Source organism: Tachyglossus aculeatus, chromosome 2 (assembly GCF_015852505.1).
Source record: "Tachyglossus aculeatus isolate mTacAcu1 chromosome 2, mTacAcu1.pri, whole genome shotgun sequence".
Taxonomy (NCBI): domain Eukaryota; kingdom Metazoa; phylum Chordata; class Mammalia; order Monotremata; family Tachyglossidae; genus Tachyglossus; species Tachyglossus aculeatus.
This window is the reverse complement of record NC_052067.1, coordinates 144,470,962-144,491,860: the sequence shown is the minus strand read 5'-3', so window position 1 is coordinate 144,491,860 and position 20,899 is coordinate 144,470,962. Positions and strand designations below refer to the sequence as shown.

The window sequence follows — 20,899 nt, the reverse complement described above, 5'->3', positions numbered from 1 at the left end:
TGCGTACACAGTAAGTGCTCAATATACGCCACTCAATGAATGAATGAATACTCCAGTCCCGGGACTTGACATAGCAATGTGGGAATGGTCTTCCCAAAACCCAGTTGGGTTTTCCAGAGGGCTGTTGTCATTTCCAGCTTTCAGTTCCTCTGAGAAGCCTCTGGGCCCCAGCTCCAGGCCACGTTCTCGGGGGTGGGAGGTGAGGACGGGGTGCTACACTCCATTTTACTGTAATTTCAGTGGTTGTAATCCCCGCGGAAGACCTGAGAGAACCGACGTACAGAAAAATTAAGTAGTTTCCCTTGGGAGACCCAAGTTAGCAGCAGGACAAGAAGATCAGCTCCTGGGACTTTCACTGCAAAGGAAATAGCTTGGATGCTTAATAATTTTTCATATTGTGGGCTGGGGAATCTGTTGCGGTTCCGAAGTGTAGCTGAAACTGCAGTCTCCAATACTTTTTAAGAATCTTTAAGAATTGTCCTGGCACTTGGATTTGCACCTTTTTTGGACCCCTCCCTCAGCCCCGCAGCACTCACGTTCTCTCTTGTCTTTTGTCGAATTGTTTCCGGTCCATAGTGACGCCAAGGACGCATCAAGGAAGCAGCGTAGCTCAGTGGAAAGAGCCCGGGCTTTGGAGTCAGAGGTCATTGGTTCGAATCCCGGCTCCACCACGTCTGTTGTGTGACCTTGGGCAAGTCACTTAACTTCTCTGAGCCTCAGTTACCTCATCTGTAAAATGGGGATTAAGACTGTGAGCCCCACGTGGGACAATCTGATCACCTTGTATCCCCCCCAGTGCTTAGAACAGTGCTTTGCACATAGTAAGCACTTAACAAATGCCATCATAATTATTATTATTATTATCTCTCCCGGGACGCACCACTCACCAACTGCAATCGTTCTGGTGGCGCATCCGTAGAGTTTGCTTGGTCAAAATCTGGAATTGGTTGACCTTTGCCTTCTTCCATGTGGTCAAAACTGCAAACAGTCTCCAATACTTTTTAAGAATGTTTAAGAATTGTCCTTGCACTTGGATTTGCACCTTTTTTGGACCCCTCCGCCCCGCAGCACTTACGTTCTCTCTTGTCTTTGGTCGAATTGTTTCAGATCCATAGTGACGCCAAGGATCACTTGAAGCAGAGAAGCAGCGTGGCTCAGTGGAAAGAGCCCGGGCTTTGGAGTCAAAGGTCAGGGGTTCAAATCCCGGCTCTGCCACTTGTCAGCTGTGTGACTTTGGGCAAGTCACTTAACTTCTCTGGGCCTCAGTTACCTCATCTGGAAAATGGGGATTAAAACTGTGAGCCCCCCGGGGGACAACCTGATCACCTTGTAACCTCCCCAGCACTTAGAACAGTGCTCTGCACATAGTAAGCGCTTAATAAATGCTATTATTATTATTATTATAAGGACACATCTCTCCCGGGACGCACCACTCACCAACTGCAATCGTCCTGGTGGCGCATCCATAGAGTTTGCTTGGTCAAAATCCGGAAGTGGTTGACCTTTACCTTCTTCCATGCAGTCAAAACTGCAGTCACCAATACTTTTTAAGAATGTTTAAGAATTGTCCTTGCACTTGGATTTGCACTTTTTTTGGACCCCTCCTTCCGCCCCGCAGCACTTACGTTCTCTCTTGTCTTTTGTCGAATTGCTTCCGATCCATAGTGACGTCAAGGACGCATCTCTCCCGGGACGCGCCACTCACCAACTGCAATCGTTCTGGTGGCGCATCCATAGAGTTTGCTTAGTCAAAATCTGGAATTGGTTGACCTTCGCCTTCTTCCATGCGGTCAACTTGAGTCTCTGCCCTCGACTCTGGCCGCAGCTGCCCAGCACAGGTGAGTTTTGACTTGTAGCATCATCATCATCATCATCAATTGTATTTATTGAGTGCTTACTATGTGCAGAGCACTGTACTAAGCGCTTGGGAAGTACAAATTGGCAACATATAGAGACAGTCCCTACCCAACAGTGGGCTCACAGTCTAAAAGGGGGAGACAGAGAACAAAACCAAACATACTAACAAAATAAAATAAATAGAATAGATATGTACAAGTAAAATAAATAAATAAATAAATAAATAGGGTAATAAATATGTACAAACATATATACATATATACAGGTGCTGTGGGGAAGGGAAGGAGGTAAGATGGGGGGGATGGAGAGGGGGACGAGGGGGAGAGAAAGGAAGGGGCTCGGTCTGGGAAGGCCTCCTGGAGGAGGTGAGCTCTCAGCAGGGCCTTGAAGGGAGGAAGAGAGCTAGCTTGGCGGATGGGCAGAGGGAGGGCATTCCAGGCCCGGGGGATGACGTGGGCTGGGGGTCAATGGCGGGACAGGCGAGAACGAGGTATGGTGAGGAGATTAGTGGCGGAGGAGCGGAGGGTGAGGGCTGGGCTGGAGAAGGAGAGAAGAGAGGTGAAGTAGGAGGGGGCGAGGTGATGGACAGCCTTGAAGCCAAGAGGGAGAAGTTTCTGCCTGATGCGCAGGTTGCTTGGTAGCCACTGGAGATTTTTGAGGAGGGGAGTAATATGCCCAGAGCGTTTCTGGACAAAGATAATCCAGGCAGCAGCATGAAGTATGGATTGAAGTGGAGAGAGACACGAGGATGGGAGATCAGAGAGAAGGCTGATGCAGTAGTCCAGACGGGGTAGGATGAGAGCTTGAATGAGCAGGGTAGCAGTATGGATGGAGAGGAAAGGGCGGATCTTGGCAATGTAGCCGATTGCCTTCCACTCACTAGCCACTGGCCAAGCTAGGAATGGAATGGGTAGGCCTCTGCTTGACTCTCTCTCCTGCAATCGAGACTGGTAGAGCACTGGAAACTCTCCAGGTGCCAGCTGAGAGGGGCGGCACTTACGTACATATCCATAATTTAATTATTTTAATGCCCGTGTCTTCTCCTGGACTGTAAGCTCGTTGTGGGCAACTGTGTTACAGCAGGGCGGCCTAGTGGGTAGACGATGAGCCTGAGCTTCAGAAGGCCCTGGGTTCTAATCCCAACCCTGTCATTGGTCTGCTGTGTGACCTTGGGTGGGTCACTTCACTTCTCTGTGCCTCAGTTACCTCATCTGTAAAATGGGGATGAAGATTGCAAGCCCCGTGTGGGACACGGACTGAATTCAACCTGATTTGCTTGTATCCACACCAGCGCTTAGAACAGTGCCTGGCACAAAGTAAGCACTTAACAAATCCTACTATTATTATTATTATTGTTGTTATTGTTGTTACTATTATTACTATTACTCTCCGAAGTACTTAGTACAGGGCTCTGCATACAGAGTGCTTAATAAAAATGATTAAGAACTTACCCCCTCTTGTTTATTCATTTATGATTTCACAAAAGCCCTACTTCAGAGTTCAAGGCTCTCTGGGTTCTCTGTCTCGCAAAGAATATTTTGAATGGTCAATTCCATAAAAATTACTACAATAAATTAGGTAGCAGACAAAATACTGAAAGTGCTAATCAAATAAATGTTCAGTCTAAACAGGAAACTGATTCAAATGTCTAAGCACATCGTATGTACATATAATAATAATAATAATAATGGCATTAGTTGATTCATTCATTTAATCGTATTTATTAAGCGTTTACTGTGTGCAGAGCACTGTACTGAGCACTTGGGAAGTACAAGTTGGCAACATATAGAGATGGTCCCTACCCAACAACGGACTTACAGTCTAGAAGGGGAAGACAGACAACAAAACAAAACATATGGATGGGCGTCAAGTCATTTGTTAAGCGCTTACTACATGCAAAGCACTGTTCTAAGCACTGGGAAGGGCATACAAGGTAATCAGGTTGTCCCATGAGGGGCTCACAGTCTTAATCCCCATTTTCCAGATAAGGCAACTGAGGCCCAGAGAAGTGAAGTGACTTGCCCAAAGTCACACAGCTGACAAGTGGTGGAGCCGGGATTTGAACCCATGACCTTTGGCTTCCAAGCCCGCGCTCTTTCCAGTGAGCCACGCTGCTTCTCTGTATCTATATCTATATAGATATATATAGAATATATAGTTTATATCTGTAATTTATTGATTTATATTAGTGTCTGTCTTCCCCTCTAGATTGTAAGCTTGATGCGGAAGGGAATGTGTCTGTTGATTGTTATTCTATACTCTCCCAAGCGCTCAGTACAGTGCTTTGCACACAGTAGGCGCTCAAGAAATACAATCGAATAGATGAATCAGACAGACAATTTCTCTTGTAATTTCTCAGGAAGTCAGTAGACGGTGCTCTTGATTTATTCGTTAAGTGCTACGTTACACACTTAATTGTAGCAAAGAAATAAGGCATTGTTCCAAGTGGAAACGCAAGCTCAAAACATAAATTTCAAGCTGCAAATTATAGGCCTGCGATTGGAGAAGATAATGATACTGTAAAACAGTAAGTAAGGAACACATAACAGAAGAATGCCTGCAGTATGATCTTGGGCAAGTCACTCAACTTCTCAGGGCTTCAGTTCACCTCAGCTGTAAAATGATGATGATGATGATGATGATGGTATTTGTTAAGTGCTTACTATGTGCCAAGCACTGTTCTAAGCGCTGGGGTAGATACAATAATAATAATAATGATGGCTTTTGTTGAGTGCTTACTTTGTGCCAAGGCAACATGTAGAGACGGTCCCTACCCAACAGCGGGCTCACAGGCTAGAAGGGGGAGACAGACAACAAAAGAAAATATATTATATAATTTTATAATATATATTATTAAATTATATTATATTATATCATATTATATTATATTATATATCATATTATATTATATTATATTATATATTATGTTGTTATGTTATGTTATATTATATATTACATTATTATATTATTATATTGCATTATATTATATTTAATATAATTATGATATATGATGTATAATTGTAATATATAATGTATAGTTATATTATATTATATATTATATCACATAATATATATCATATATTATATTCTTATTGTAATATATTCTGTTGATATATTTTCTTTTGTTTTCTGTCTCCCCCTTCTAGACTGTGAGCCCGCTGTTGGGTAGGGACCGTCTCTATATGTTGCCAACTTGTACTTCCCAAGCGCTTAGTACAGTGCTCTGCACACAGTAAGCACTCAATAAATACAATTGAATGAATGAATGAATGCCAAGCACTGTTCTAAGCTATGGGGGAGATACAAGGTGATCAGGTTGTCCCATGTGGGGCTCACAGTCTTCACCCCCATTTTACAGATAAGGTAACTGAGGCCCAAAGAAGTTAAATGACTTGCCCAAGGTCACACAGCTGACACATGGTGGAGCCAGGATTAGAACCCATGACCTCTGACTCCCAAGCCCAGGCTCTTTCCACTGAGCCACGCTGCTTCTCAAGGTACAAGATACAAGGTTATTCCAAATGGGGCTAACAGTCCAAATCTTCATTTTACAGCTGAGGTAACTGAGGCACAGAGAAGTTAAGTGGCTTGCCCAGTGTCACACAGCAGACAAGTGGCAGTGCGGAGATTAGAACCCGCATCCTCTGACTCCCAAGCCCGGGCTTGGGAATTAAGCATGTGAGCTCCATGTGGGACAGGGACCATGCCCAACCTGACTAGCTTGTATCTACCCCAGTGCTTAGAACAGTGCTTGGCACACAGTAAGCACTTAAGTACCATTATATTATATTATAAAAGTTAGCAATTTGTGGAAATTGGGCATGTATTTGAATTAGTGGTCAATTCGTTTTTTTAATTTTGAAGATTCAAGGTAATGACCTGCAGGGACAAAGCCTGGAGACCAATCAATCAATCGTATTTATTGAGCACTTTCTATGTGGAGAGCACTGTGCTGAGCACTTGGGAGGGTACAACAGAGTCAGCAGACCAGGTTTCTTCCCACAAGGAGCTTGCCAATGGGCTTGATACTGAATCAACCAATCGACCGTATCTAGTGCTCACTATGTGCAGAGCACTGTACTAACATTCATTCATTCAATCGTATTCATTCATTCAATCAATCGTATTTATTGAGCGCTTACTGTGTGCAGAGCACTGTACTAAGCGCTTGGGAAGTACAAGTTGGCAACATATAGAGATGGTCGCTACCCAACAACGGGCTCACAGTCTAGAAGGGGGAGACAGACAACAAAACAAAATATATTAACAAGATAAAATAAATAGAATAGTAAATATGTACAAGTAAAATAAATAGAGTAATAAATCTGTAGAAACATATATACAGGTGCTGTGGGGAGGGGAAGGAGGTAGGGCCGGAGGGATTGGGAGGAGGAGAGGAAAAAGGGGGCTCAGTCTGGGAATAATGGCATTTATTAAGCACTTACTATGTGCAAAGCACTGTTCTAAATTCTGGGGAGGTTACAAGGTGATCAGGTTGTCCCATGTGGGGCTCACAGTCTTAATCCCCATTTTACAGATGAGGGAACTGAGGCCCAGAGAAGAGTGACTTGCCCAAAGTCACAGAGCTGGCAAGTGGCAGAGGTGGGATTTGAACCCATGACCTCTGACTCCAAAGCCCGGGATCTTTCCACTGAGCTATGCTGCTTCTCAGCTTGAATGAGTACAATACAAGAGAGTTGGTAGGAATATACCACAAGGAGCTTAAGTACTGTGGATCTGAGTGAGAAGTGAATAGCAAGTGAATTAATAATAATAATAATAATAATGGTATTTGTTAGGCTCTTACTATGTGCCAAGCACTATTCTAAGTGCTTGAGTGGATGCCAGCTGATCAGGTTGTCCCACATGAGGCTCACGCTCTTAGTCCCTGTTTTAGGGATGAGGTAACTGAGGCACAGAGAAGTGAAGTGACTTATACCGCAGACAACTGGTGGAGCCAGGATTAGAACCCATGACCTCTGACTCTCAAGCCTGCTGACAAGCCACACTGCTGACAAGTGTGACAAGAGAAGCAGCGTGGCTAATTGGAAAGAGCCCGGGCTTTGGAGTCAGAGGTCGTGGGTTCAAATCCCAGCTCCGCCAATTGGCAGCTGTGTGACTTTGGGCAAGTCACTTCACTTCTCCGGGCCTCAGTTCCCTCATCTGTAAAATGGGGATTAAGACTGTGAGCCCCCCGTGGGACAACCTGATCACCTTGTAACCTCCCCAGAGCTTAGAACAGTGCTTTGTACATAGTAAGCGCTTAATAAATGCCATCATTATTATTATTAATCCCCACTTTACAGATGAGGGAACTGAAGCATAGGGAAGTGAAGTGACTTGCCTAAGGTCACACAGCAGACAAGTGGCTAGAGACGGAATTAGAACCCATGACTTTCTGACTCGCAGGCCCATGCTCTATCCACTGTGCCGTGCTGCCTCCTTAACTTTTAACTTTATCCCTAACTTTAACTTTTAACCTTATGCTTCGCTGCTTCGCCTTTAACTTTCCTGTGCCTCAGTTTTCTCATCTCTAATCGATCAAATTCATTGAGAATCAAATTCATTAGAGAAGCAGCGTGGCTCAGTGAAAAGAGCACGGGCTTTGGAGTCAGAGGTCATGGGTTCGAATCCCAGCTCCGCCACATGTCTGCTTGTGTAGCCTTGGGCAAGTCACTTAACTTCTCTGAGCCTCAGTTACCTCATCTGTAAAATGGGGATTAAGACTGTGAGCCCCACGTGGGACAACCTGATCACTTTGTATCCCCCAAGTGCTTAGAACAGTGCTTTGCACATAGTAAGCGCTTAACAAATGCCAACATTATTATTATTATTATTGAGGACTTACTGGGTAAAATGGGGAGTCAATACCTGTTCTCCTCCCTATTTAGACCGTGGGTCCCAAGTAGGACAAAGACTTATGTGTGACGTGATGATCTTGTATTTCATTCATTCAATCGTATTTATTGAGCGCGTACTGTGTGCAGAGCACTGTACTAAGCGCTTGGGAAGTGCAAGTTGGCAACACATAGAGACGGTCCCTTCCCAACTACGGGCTCACACTCTAGAAGGGGGAGACAGACAACAAAACAAAATATATTAACAAAATAAAATAAATAGAATAGTAAATATGTACAAGTAAAATAGAGTAATAAATCTGTGCAAATATATATACAGGTGCTGTGGGGAGGGGAAGGAGGTAGGGCGGGGGGGGATGGGGAGGGGGAGAGGGATTTGCTCTCAGTGCTCATTTTCAGTGCTTGGCATATATCAATCAATTGCATTTACTTAGTACTTACTATGTGCACATCACAGTACTACTAATAATAATCGTAATAATTGCGGTATTTGTTAAGCTCTTACTAGAAGCAGCATGGCTCAGTGGAAAGAGCCCAGGCTTGGGAGTCGGAGGTCACGGATTCTAATCCCGGCTCCACCACCTGTCAGCTGTGTGACTTTGGGCAAGTCACGTAATTTCTCTGTGCCTGTTACCTCACCTGTAAAATGGGGATTAATAGTGATGGCATTTATTCAGCACTTACTATGTGCAAAGCACTGTTCTAAGCGCTGGGGAGGTTACAAGGTGATCAGGTTGTTCATTCATTCATTCAATCATATTTATTGAGCGCTTACTGTGTAAAATGGGGAGTCAATATCTGTTCCCCTCCCTATTTAGACCGTGGGTCCCAAGTAGGACAGAGACTTATCTGTGACGTGATGATCTTGTATTTCATTCATTCAATCGTATTTATTGAGCGCTTACTGTGTGCAGAGCAGTGTACTAAGCGCTTGGGAAGTACAAGTTGGCAACATCATCATCATCATCATCAATCGTATTTATTGAGCGCTTACTATGTGCAGAGCACTGTACTAAGCGCTTGGGAAGTACAAATTGGCAACATATAGAGACAGTCCCTACCCAACAGTGGGCTCACAGTCTAAAAGGGGGAGACAGAGAACAAAACCAAACATACTAACAAAATAAAATAAATAGAATAGATATGTACAAATAATTTGAATAAATAGAGTAAAAAAATATGTACAAACATATATACATATATACAGGTGCTGTGGGGAAGGGAGGGAGGTAAAATGGGGGGATGGAGAGGGGGACGAGAGGGACAAGGGGGACGAGGCAACATATAGAGACGGTCCCTACCCAACAGCGGGCTCACAGTCTAGAAGGGGGAAACAGACAACAAAACAACACATATTAACAAAAGAAAATAAATAGAATAGTAAATATGTACAAGTAAAATAAATAGGGTAATAAATATGTACAAACATATATACATATATACAGGTGCTGTGGGGAGGGGAAGGAGGTAAGGCGGGGGGATAGGGAGGGGGAGCGGAAGGTGTCAGCAGGACATCCAAATAGAGATGTCCTGAAGACAGGAAGAAATGTGAGACTGCAAAGAAGGAGAGAGGTTGGGGCTGGAGAGGTAGATTTGGGAATCATCTGCGTAGAGATGGTAATTGAAACCGTGGGAGCGAATGAGTTCTCCGAGGTGATGGGTGTAGACGGAGGACAGAAGGGACCCAGACCTGAACCTTGAAGGACTCCCACAGATAGAGGGTGGGAGACCATTACGTCTACCTTCAAAGCACTTAATCCCCATTTTCCAGATGAGGTAACTGAGGCCCAGAGAAGTTAAGTGACTTGCCCAAAGTCACACAGCTGACAACTGGCGGAGCCGGGATTCAAACCCCTGACCTCTGTCTCCAAAGCCCAGGCTCTTTCCACTGAGCCATGCTGCTTCTCCAAGCATTAAGACGGTGAGCCCCATGTGGGACAACCTGATTACCTTGTATCCCCGTCAGCGCTTAGAACAGTGCTTGGCACATAGTAAGCGCTTAATAAATACCATCATTGTTATTATTATTATTATTACCATATGCAAAGCACTGTACTAAGTGCTTAGTGCTTGGCACATAGTAAGCGCTTAATAAATACCATCATTGTTATTATTATTATTACCATATGCAAAGCACTGTACTAAGCGCTGGGGTGGATATAACTGAATTGGGTTGGACGCAGTCCCTGTCCCACGTGGGGCTCCTGGTCTAAACCCCATTTTACAGATGAGGGAACTGAGGCCCAGAGAAGTAAGGTGATTTGCCCAAGGTCACACAGCAGACGAGTGGGTCTAATCCCATCTCCTTCCTACTCCCACGCCTGTGCCCTATCCACTAGGCTGTGCTAAGCATTTGGGAGAGCACAGTAAAATAATAATAATAATGATAGTGACAGCATTTATTAAGCACTTACTATGTGCAAAGCACTGTTCTAAGCACTGGGGAAGTTACAAGGTAATGAGGTTGTCCCACGGGGGGCTCACAGTCTTAATCCCCATTTTACAGATGAGGGAACTGAGGCCCAGAGAAGTGAAGTGACTTGCCCAAAGTCACAAAGCTGACAAGTGACGGAGCCAGGATTTGAACCCACAACCTCTGACTCCAAAGCCCAGGCTCTTTCCACTGAGCCACGCTGCTTCTCTAGCAGAATTAGCAGACACTTTCTCTGTCCGCAATGAGTACTAGGAAATACTTGAGAGCTACCATCATCAATCGTATTTATTGAGCGCTTACTGTGTGCACAGCACTGTCCTAAGCGCTTGGGAAGTCCAATTTGGCAACATATAGAGACAGTCCCTACCCAATAGTGGGCTCACAGTCTAAAAGGGGGAGACAGAGAACAAAACCAAACATACTAACAAAATAAATAGAATAGATATGTACAAGTAAAATAAATAGAGTAATAAATATGTACAAACATATATACATATATACCACTATTAAAATAATCATCTCTCACCTCTCAAATTTATTGAGCACTCCCCACCTGCAGAGCACTGTACTATCAGCTCTGGAAAGTGCAATAGAGTTTGCAGACACATCATTCCAAAGCTGCATCATCAAACTCACCCACCCACTCACTTTAATTCCTAGTTTCCAGCCCCTACTCCAGAAACCAGTACTTGTCAATGCGGAGGCAGTTTGGCACAGCGTATAGACGACGGAGCTGGGAGTCGTCAGAAAGACCTGGGTTCCAATCCCACCTCTGCCATACGTCTGCTGTGTAATCTTGGCCAAGTCACTTCATTTCTCAGAGAAGCAGCGCTGCTCAGTGGAAAGAGCTCGGGCTTGGGCTCTAATCCCGGCTCTACCGCTTATCGGCTGTGTGTCTTTGGGCAAGTCACTTAACTTCTCTTTCCCTCAGTTTCCTCATCTGGAAAATGGGGATTAAGATTGCGAGCCCCACGTGGGACAACCTGATCACCTTGTATCCCCCCAGCGCTTAGAACAGTTCTGTTCATTCATTCATTCAATCATATTTATTGAGCGCTGTGTGCAGAGCACTGTACTAAGCGCTTGGGAAGTACAAGTTGGTAACATATAGAGACGGTCCCTACCCAATAGCGGGCTCACAGTCTAGAAGGGGGAGACAGACGACAAAACAACACATATTAACAAAATAAAATATAGTAAATATGTACAAGTAAAATAGAGTAATAAATCTGTACAAACATATATACAGGTGCTGTGGGGAGGGGGAGGAGGTAGGGAGGAGGAGAGGGAGGAGGGGGCTCAGTCTGGAAAGGCCTCCTGGAGGAGGTGAGCTCTCAGTAGGGCTTTGAAGGGAGGAAGAGTGCTAGCTTGGCCGATGGGCAGAGGGATTGGGGGCATTCCAGGCCAGGGGGAGGACGTGGGCCGGGGGTCGACGGCGGGACAGGTGAGAACAAGGCCCGGTGAGGAGATTAGCGGCAGCAGAGGAGCTGAGGGTGCGGGCTGGGCTGGAGAAGGAAAGAAGGGATGTGAGGTAGGAGGGGGTGAAGTGACGGAGAGCCATGAAGCCGAGAGTGAGGAGTTTTTGCCTGATGCGTAGGTTGATTGGTAGCCACTGGAGATTTTTGAGGAGGGGAGTAACATGCCCAGAGCGTTTCTGCACAAAGATGATCCAGGCAGCAGCGTGAAGTATAGATGGAAGTGGGGAGAGACAGGAGGATGGGAGATCAGAGAGGAGGTTGATGCAGTAATCCAGTCGGGATAGGATGAGAGATTGAACCAGCAGGGTAGCGATTTAGATGGAGAGGAGAGGGCAGATCTTGGCGATGTTGCAGAGGTGAGACCGGCAGGTTTTGGTGACGGAATGGATGAGGGGTGAGAGAGAGAGCGAAGTTGAGGATGACACCACGTTGCAGGCTTGTGAGACAGGAAGGATGGTAGTGCCGTCAACAGTGATGGGAAAGTCAGGGAGAGGGCTGGGTTTGGGAGGAAAGATAAGGAGTTCAGTCTTGGACATTTTGAGTTTTAGATGGCGGGCAGATATCCAGATGGAGATGTCCTGAAGGTAGGAGGAGACACAAGCTTGAAGGGAGGGAGAGAGAACAGGGGCAGAGATGTAGATTTGGGTGTCATCAGTATAGAGATGATAGTTGAAGCCGTGGGAGCGAATGAGTTCACCAAGGGAGTGTAGAGAACAGAAGGGGACCAAGAACTGACCCTTGAGGAACCCCTCCAGTAAGGGGATGGGAGGGGGAGGCGGAGCCCGCAAAAGAGACTAGTAAGTGCTTAACAAGGACCATAATTAGTATTACTATGAATGCTCTTCTCATGACTTCTAAAGCCACAAAGTTAAGCTGATCCTCAAAGCCTTCAGCATTTTAATATCCGTCTTCCCCTCTAGACCGTAAACTCTCTGTAGGCAAGGAACCTGTCTTTCTAGACTGTAAGCTTTCTGTAGGCAGGGTATGTGTCTACTAACTCTGTCTTGTAATGATGGTTTTGTTAAGTGCTTACTATGTGCCAAGCACTGTTCTAAGTGCTGGGGAAGACACAAGGTAATCAGGTTGTCCCACGTGGGGCTCACAGTCAATCCTCATTTTACAGATGAGGCAACTGAGGCACAAAGAAGTGAGGTGACTTGCCCAAAGTCACACAGGTAAGTGGAAGAGCCAGGATTAGAACCCACGAGTTCTGACTCCTAAGCCCGAGCTCTTTCCACTAAGCCACGCTGCTTCTTCTGTTTGTACTCTCAAAACACTCAGTACAGAGCTCTAAACACAGGAAGCATGCGATAAATACCACCGATTCATCTATTCAGTATCCTCAAAGAACCTCCAACTCAATTCACCTCTACCTTCCCATGTGTACATCATCCCAAAATGGGCAAAACATAAATCCCCTCATTAAGTAGACACTGGGTATCTAGAAATGTTTATCTGGGGAATATTTCCTGAACCATTTCTTAGTGTTTTATTTTCCTGCTGCAGACAGGTATCTCAGTAAAAGTGTTCTGTAATACAAAATTAAATGCCAAACTTCTGATCTTTCAAAATAAAGGTTTACTTTCAGGTATGAAAAGTAGTGTGTATTTAAACATTGTCCACAACTCTCGTATTCAGTGTATAAGTTTAACAGGTAAAAAAAAACAAATCAAAAAAATACAGGATTGAATTCAAAATTCAATACAGTACAAAAATGGCATCTCAACAAAAGATTCAACAAAGACAATACTTTAAATTTCACAGTAGGTTTTTTTTTTAAAAAAAGAATCTTGCCAATGTAGGATGTAAGAATGCTTTTACGGTTACTAATTGAAGAGGGCAGATGGTCACGATCTGTCAGCATGTTTTGACAGTAAACTGGAAGCTGAGATTCAAAGTGTCTTTCCCGGCGCCGCTTTCCTTAAATGAGGCAGAAGCTTAAATACTTTACGATCAGTCCGATAAATCTTTACAGTCTCGGTGATGTCATCCTATTGCTCTGTGGACCGTCATCACAAACGAACCCGACCGGCAACAAAAACAGAAGCTGCTAAAAAGTTAAATAACAGACTGTAGACGACACACAAAGATTCATTTAATGGCTGCTAGATCTCTGTATGGCAATACTCTATCCGTTGCCAGCAACGGATTTGGCTTTTGGAGGGAGACTTGTATCAGAGACCAGATCACTGGTGGACAAATGGCTCTAAGGCAGCGAGGATCACGTGGTGGGGCTACTGTCTAGGCTCTTGCTTCTTTTCTCCATGTACAACTTCTTGAACGTCTGAAACATGGCCTTCGAGTCCGTCGCTGAGCCTTGGGTAATGTCGCTGCCGCTGAAACTTCTCTTGGGTGTTCTTGGAAGAGGTGGGTGGCTGTCATCTAAAGGAAAGAGGAAATCCTTGTCAGTCCAGCTTGGTGCTCCTTAGGAACAATCATCCCTGTGCTCTGGTGCTGGCTGAATTATAACCCTTCGCCCCCATCATCATCATCGTCATCAATCGTATTTATTGAGCACTTACTATGTGCAGAGCACTGTACTAAGCGCTTGGGAAGTACAAATTGGCAACATATAGAGACAGTCCCTACCCAACAGTGGGCTCACAGTCTAAAAGGGGGAGACAGAGACCAAACATACTAACAAAATAAAATAAATAGAATAGATATGTACAAATAAATTAAATAAATAGAGTAAAAAAATATGTACAAACATATATACATATATACAGGTGCTGTGGGGAAGGAAGGGAGGTAAGATGGGGGAATGGACAGGGGGACGAGGGGGAGAGGAAGGAAGGGGCTCAGTCTGGGAAGGCCTCCTGGAGGAGGCCCCATCGTTGCCACCCTCAATCCAAGCTGGGGCCTAGGTGATTGCCGCCTTAGGCATGAAAGAAATGCTGACGAGAGGTAATAATAATTATGGGACTTGTTAAGCGCTTATCAAGTGCCAAGCACTGTTCTAAACACAGGGAGACACAGGTTAATCAGATTGGACACAGTCCCTGTCCCCCATGGGGCTCACAGTCTTAATCCCCATTTTAACAGATGAGGCAAATCAGGCCCAGAGCATTAAAGTCACTTATCCGGGGACAGGGGGAGGTTGGAAGCTGGGAAGAGGTGGGAAGACTCCAGTGGTTCCCTTCACCCATAGTTAAAATAGGCCGCTGTGATTTAAACTCATCAGCCACAGTGTGTGGCTACCAACGCTGAAGATTGCCACTGTGTGGATTTTTTTTAATGGTACTTGTTAAGCACTGGGGTAGATACGGACTAATCAGGTTGGACACGGTCCCTGTCCCACATGGGGCTCACGGTCTTCATCCCCATTTTACAGATGAGGGAAACGAGGCATGAAGAAGTTATGTTGCCAATTTGTACTTCCCAAGCGCTTAGTACAGTGCTCTGCACACAGTAAGCGCTCAATAAATACGATTGATGACGATGATATTGAAGTTAAGTCACTTGCCCAAGATCACGGAGCAGGCGAGTGGCAGAGCTGGGATTAGACCTCAGATCCTTCTGACTCCCAAGCCTGTGCTCTAACCACTAGACCACACTGCTGCTCAATTTCCACCCCATGCCATTCTCTAAATACTCCTCTTAAATGCATGACTTATGACAGTCCATATTTCAGTCCTCCAACTCCCAGGCCTGGGCTCTTTCCACTAGGCCCAGACTGAACCCCCTTTTTCCCCTCCTCCTCCCCTCCCCATCACCCTCCCCACCCTCCGCCCTACCCTCTTCCCCTCCCCACAGCACTTGTATATATTTGTACATACTTATTACTCTATTTATTTTACTTGTACATATTTACTACTGTATTTATTTTATTAATGATGTGTATATAGCTATAATTCTATTTATTCTGTTTTGACACCTGTCTACATGGTTCGTTTTGTTGTCTGTCTCCCCCTTCTAGACTGTGAGCCCGTTGTTGGGTAGGGACCGCCTCTATATGTTGCTGACTTGTACTTCCCAAGCGTTTAGTACAGTGATCTGCACACAGTAAGCGCTCAATAAATACGATTGAATGAATTGAATGAATGAATAGGCCATGCTGCTTTTCTATCACATGGCTCTGTCAGTGCTTCTCCTAAGGTTACCTTGGTTTTTGGCTGCTTCTATTTTCCTTTTCTTCTGGGGACTGCACTTTAGCCAATCTTCTTTCGTACTTTTGATTCCTGGAAAGGAACACAGCTTTATTTTCAAGTGCTTGAAAGGGGCCCATGGCACTCCCAGACGCCGGTTTTCCCAACCGAAAATGATACTCCTCAATCAATGTATTCACTGAGCACTTCACTCTGCACAGAGCACTGTAGTAAGCGTTTGGGAAAGTACAACACAACAGAGTTGGTTAGGGGTTACACTTGTCGGCTTGGAGTTTACAGTCAACAGGAGAACATCTACAGTCTCACTGATGGGTTTCACCCCCTCAAAAAACCATTAATACAGAGTCCGACAACCTCTAGAATATGCTTTTATGTTGCTTAAGAGATTAAACATGCTATACTGCTCAGAGCTCCTTATGGGAAGGGAACGTATTTGCTAATTCCGCTGGACTGCACACTTCCATATGCTTACAGCACTTATTTATTACAGCACTGTCATTTATTCATATTAATGTCTATCTGGCTACACTGTAAGCTCATTGTGGGCAGGGAATGGGTCTGTTTATTGTTATATTGTCGTCCTCCAAGTTCATTCATTCATTCAATCGCATTTATTGAGCGCTTACTGTGTGCAGAGCACTGGACTAAGCGCTTGGGAAGTACAAGTTGGCAACAGATAGAGACGGTCCCTACCCAACAGTGGGCTCACAGTCTAGAAGGGGGAGACAGAGAACAAAACAAAACATATTAACAAAATAAAATAAATAGAATAAATATGTACAAGTAAAATAAAGTGCTTAGTACAGGGCTGTGCACAGAGTTAAGCACTCAAATATGATGGAATGAACGCAGCACTCTGCACAGAGCAAGCACTCACTATATACCATTCACTGATGATCAATATGCCATACTAATTTTAAAGATTTCTGAATGATTTCAAGTTAACCCCAGACTATAGCGTCACTGATCAGCAAGAATGCACTTTGGAGGATCGTTTCACCATTTCAGATTCTGAGCAGTTTTCAAGTTTCGAGTTTCCCAAATGCTGCTGAAAGCACCTGACTGAACTTGTGCAAGACGAAAGGTGAAAGATCAGATTTGATCAGATCGCAGCGCGATCAAAGGGTCTCACTCTTCTCCGCTGCCGGCAAGAGAGGATTGCCTGCCAAATAATATCAGTGACTGGATGCTTCCACAGTCACAGTGTGACTTTAAGTGATTCAGTCGGTCGGTTGATCGTATTTATTGAGTGCTTACTGTGTGCCAAGCACCGTACTAAGCGCTTGGGAGAAGACAATGCAACAATGAACAGGCACATTCCCTGCCCATGAGTTGACACTCTGGTGGGGGGGTGACAGACATTAAAATAAATAAATTCTGAACACCACGTGACGAAGAGGATATTGTCTTTGCTCAGCACCGATGCAGGGAAAGTGCACAGAACAGAAGCTGGAATTTCTACCCACAGGCTTGACCAAAGCCTCTGAAAAAATGGCAGATTTGGACACTGGAAACTCCTAGGCAGGTTTGCTAGCCATGAAAAGTTCACCAAGATTCCGAGGCCACTTTGGGATGGGAATACTGGCCGGGGGGGAGTCGAGTCCATCCCTGTCTGACTCTTTTCCTACTGTTTGTTCAAGGTATTTGTACTAAGTGCCAGGGGAGATACGAGCTTGGAGAAGCAGCGTGGCTCAGTGGAAAGAGCCCGGGCTTTGGAGTCAGAGGTCATGGGTTCAAATCCCGGCTCTGCCACTTGTCAGCTGTGTGACTTTGGGCAAGTCATTTCACTTCTCTGGGCCTCGGTTACCCTCATCTGTAAAATGAGGATTAAGACTGTGAGCCCCCGTGGGACAACCTGATCACCTTGTCACCTCCCCAGTGCTTAGAACAGTGCTTTGAACATAGTAAGCGCTTAATATATACCATCATTATTATTATTAGTCAGGTTGAACACAATCCTTGTCCCACAAGGGGCTCACATCTTTAACCCCCATTTTATAGATGAGGTAACTGATGCACATTGATGTTGAGGGACTTGCCCAAGGTCACATGTGGTGGGGCTGGGATTAGAACCCAGATCCTCTGACTCCTGGGCCTGTGTTCTTTCTATTAGGCCACGCTGCTTCTCTGCTTATTCATTCAATCGCATTTATTGAGCGCTTACTGTGTGCAGAGCACTGTACTAAGCGCTTGGGAAGTACAAGTTGGCAACATATAGAGATGGTATGGAGTGAGGCAGACCCCAGTTCAACTTGTACTCGGAGACCGTGTCAGAGACGCTGTAATGCTTTTGGGAAGCTCTTCCAGCTCGACAGACTTGGGACATTATCCAGAGTCCTGGAAATGTTCCACCTCAAATTCCTGAATGCAGATGTCGGTACGGGTTGTCCTCTGCTTCACCCACTCGGCCAGTCGTCGGGGAGGACAAGATGACCGAAGGAGACTGAGGTGCTGTATCCGTCTACACCAGGAAACCCTTACACGGAACCAGAACTGTCGCTTGGCAATACAGAGCTAAAACCTGAGGTCGAATTCTGTTACCTAGGCAGAAGCAGAAGCCGCAACATGGCCTACTGAATAGAGACTGGGCCTGGGTGTCAGAAGGACCTTGGCTGGCTCCACCAACTTGTCTGCTGTGTGACCTTGGGCAAGTCACTTTACTTCAGTGCTTCAGTTACCTTATCTGTAAAATGGGAATTAAGACTGTGAGCCCCAGGTGGGACAGGTTCAGATCCGGCAACCAGGGACATTCCACCGGGGTCATTTGCGGGCCAGAATCAATATCAAATGGCAAGACGAGATCATAGACAATAAAGTTCCGGTATTTAGTTTCCTAACAAGCAGTGTGGCTCAGTGGAAATAGCCCAGGCTTTGGAGTCAGAGGTCATGGGTTCAAATCCCAGCTCCGCCAATTGTCAGCTGTGTGACTTTGGGCAAGTCACTTCACTTCTCTGGGCCTCAGTTACCTCATATGAAAAATGGGGATTAACCTGATCACCTTGTAACCTCCCCAGCGCTTAGAACAGTGCTTTGCACATAGTAAGCACTTAATAAATGCCATTATTATTATCATTATTACTATTATTAACATGGCGGCTCTGCTCACCGTAACCAGCCCAACTGGGTGGGACAGTTGTGGGCAGTGAGTGACAGATGATAAACTGTAAGCCCGCTGTTGGGTAGGGACCATCTCTATATGTTGCCAACTTGTGCTTCCCAAGCGCTTAGCACAGTGTTCTGCACACAGTAAGCGCTCAATAAATACGATTGATTGAATGAATGAATGAATAAAAAAACACCACCACCACAGTATTTCTTAAGCGCTTACTACACGTCAAGCACTGTTCTAAACCCTGAAGTAGGTACAAATTAATCTGGTTGGATGTCGTCCCTATCCCACAAGAGGTTCACAATCTAAGGGGGAGGGAGAACAGCTTATGGATCCTTATTTTACATATGAGGAAACCGATACAGAGAAGTAAAGTGACTTGCTCAAGGTCACACATCAGTCAAGTGGTAGAGCCATAATTAGAACCCAAGTCCTCTCACGCCCAGGCCTGGGCTCCTTCCCTCGGCCCTGCTGCTTTTCACAACCCTTCATTGCCATGAGTGCATTTTGGCTCAGCAAGTCCCACATCGGGAGACTTGTTTGCATGGTTGACCCAGGAAAGTTAACAAAGTCCTTCAGGCAAAAATGCGATGCAGAGTTCCTGTTGAAGCCTTAATATTCCAATGAAGAATTACGCAAGCCACCAAGCCATACAGTAGAAGCTGAAACAGTTCAGTTGCGGTTCGATACAAATGAACAAACAAACCCATTCTATTTAGAATGCGTGACTAGGCCACAGCATAAACAAACTCTAATCGATATTCCCCTCCCCACAGCACCTGTATATATGTTTGTACAGATTTATTACTCTATTTTACTTGTCCATATTTACTATTCTATTTATTTTGTTAAAGACGTGCATCTAGCTTTAATTCTATTTGTTTTGACCACTTGACACCTGTCCACATGTTTCGTTTGGTTGTCTGTCTCCCCCTTCTAGACTGTGAGCCCGTTGTTGGGTAGGGACCGTCTCTATGTTGCCAACTTGTACTTCCCAAGCACTTAGTACAGTGCTCTGCACACAGTAAGCGCTCAATAAATACGATTGAATGAATGAATGCTCCCCCACAGAGACCTCCGCTCTCTCGACCCCATTCATCTCTCTCAGCGCATCGCACCCCACCTAGCCTCCCTACCCACTCTTTCTCTCAACTCCACCCTCTCTAACTCAACGGCTCCCCTATCCCTTTGTCGCTCTCACACCACTAACCCACAGCCACTGTCCGCCTTCTTTGCTCTTAAGTCGCTGAACGCTGCTGGCGGAAGTCTAAACACCAGGCCAACGCTGTCCAGCTCAAGTTCATTCATTCATTCATTCAATCGTATTTATTGAGCGCTTACGGTGTGCAGAGCACTGTACTAAGCACTTGGGGAGTACAAGTTGGCAACATATAGAGACGGTCCCTACCCAACAACAGGCTCACAGGCTAGAAGCTCATCCTTTCTTGCCTTAACTCTGCCCTCTCCTCTGCCAGGCAAAACTATTTCTTTGGCCTTACTGACACCCATGCCCATCACCCGCGTCAGCTTTTCCAGACATTTAACTCCCTCCTCAGGCCCCCTGTTCCTCCCCCTCCTCCTTCCCTCACCCACAAGGATCTGGCCACCTACTTCATTAGGAAAATTAACACCATCAGGTCTGAGCTCCCCAATGTCACCCCTCCCCCTTCCCATCGCCCCCACCTCGACCCCTTCCTCTACTTTCCCATCCTTCCCAGCAGTATCTTCCCCTCCCTCCTCTCAAGTGCCACTCCATCCACTTGCACTTTGGACCCCATTCCTTCTCACCTTATAAAAATTCTCACCCGTTTTGCTCCTCCCCTCCTTAACTTCCACCTTCAACCGTTCACTCTCCAACGGCTTCTTCCCCTCTGTCTTCAAACTTGCCCATGTCTCCCCCATCCTAAAAAACCCTTCCTTGACCCCACTGCCTCCTCCATTTATCGCCCCGTCTCCCTCCTACCCTTTCTTTCCAAACTCCTGGAGCAAGTTGTCTACTCTCACTGCTTTGAATTCCCCTCCACCAACTCTCTCCCGGCCCCCCTCCAATCTGG

The 20,899-nt window shown here is 45.4% G+C and overlaps 1 protein-coding gene and 1 non-coding gene across 2 annotated transcripts in view; both read right to left on the bottom strand.

Moving 5' to 3' along the window:
* Positions 1–2,710: 2,710 nt before the first annotated feature.
* On the bottom strand, positions 2,711–2,847 carry LOC119924553. The gene has a single exon (XR_005449261.1). It is a non-coding gene; the product is annotated as a small nucleolar RNA SNORA7 (small nucleolar RNA).
* A 10,436-nt stretch (positions 2,848–13,283) lies between these two features.
* The window catches only part of RESF1 (retroelement silencing factor 1), a 44,582-nt gene continuing 36,966 nt past the window's right edge, over positions 13,284–20,899 (bottom strand). Inside the window, exons 4-5 of the mRNA XM_038767698.1 lie at positions 15,731–15,808; positions 13,284–14,009 (exon numbers count right to left, since the gene is read on the bottom strand). Coding sequence (XP_038623626.1) covers positions 13,849–14,009; positions 15,731–15,808 — 239 coding nt within the window. The 3' untranslated portion in view covers positions 13,284–13,848. The remainder of the gene's footprint in view (positions 14,010–15,730; positions 15,809–20,899) is intronic.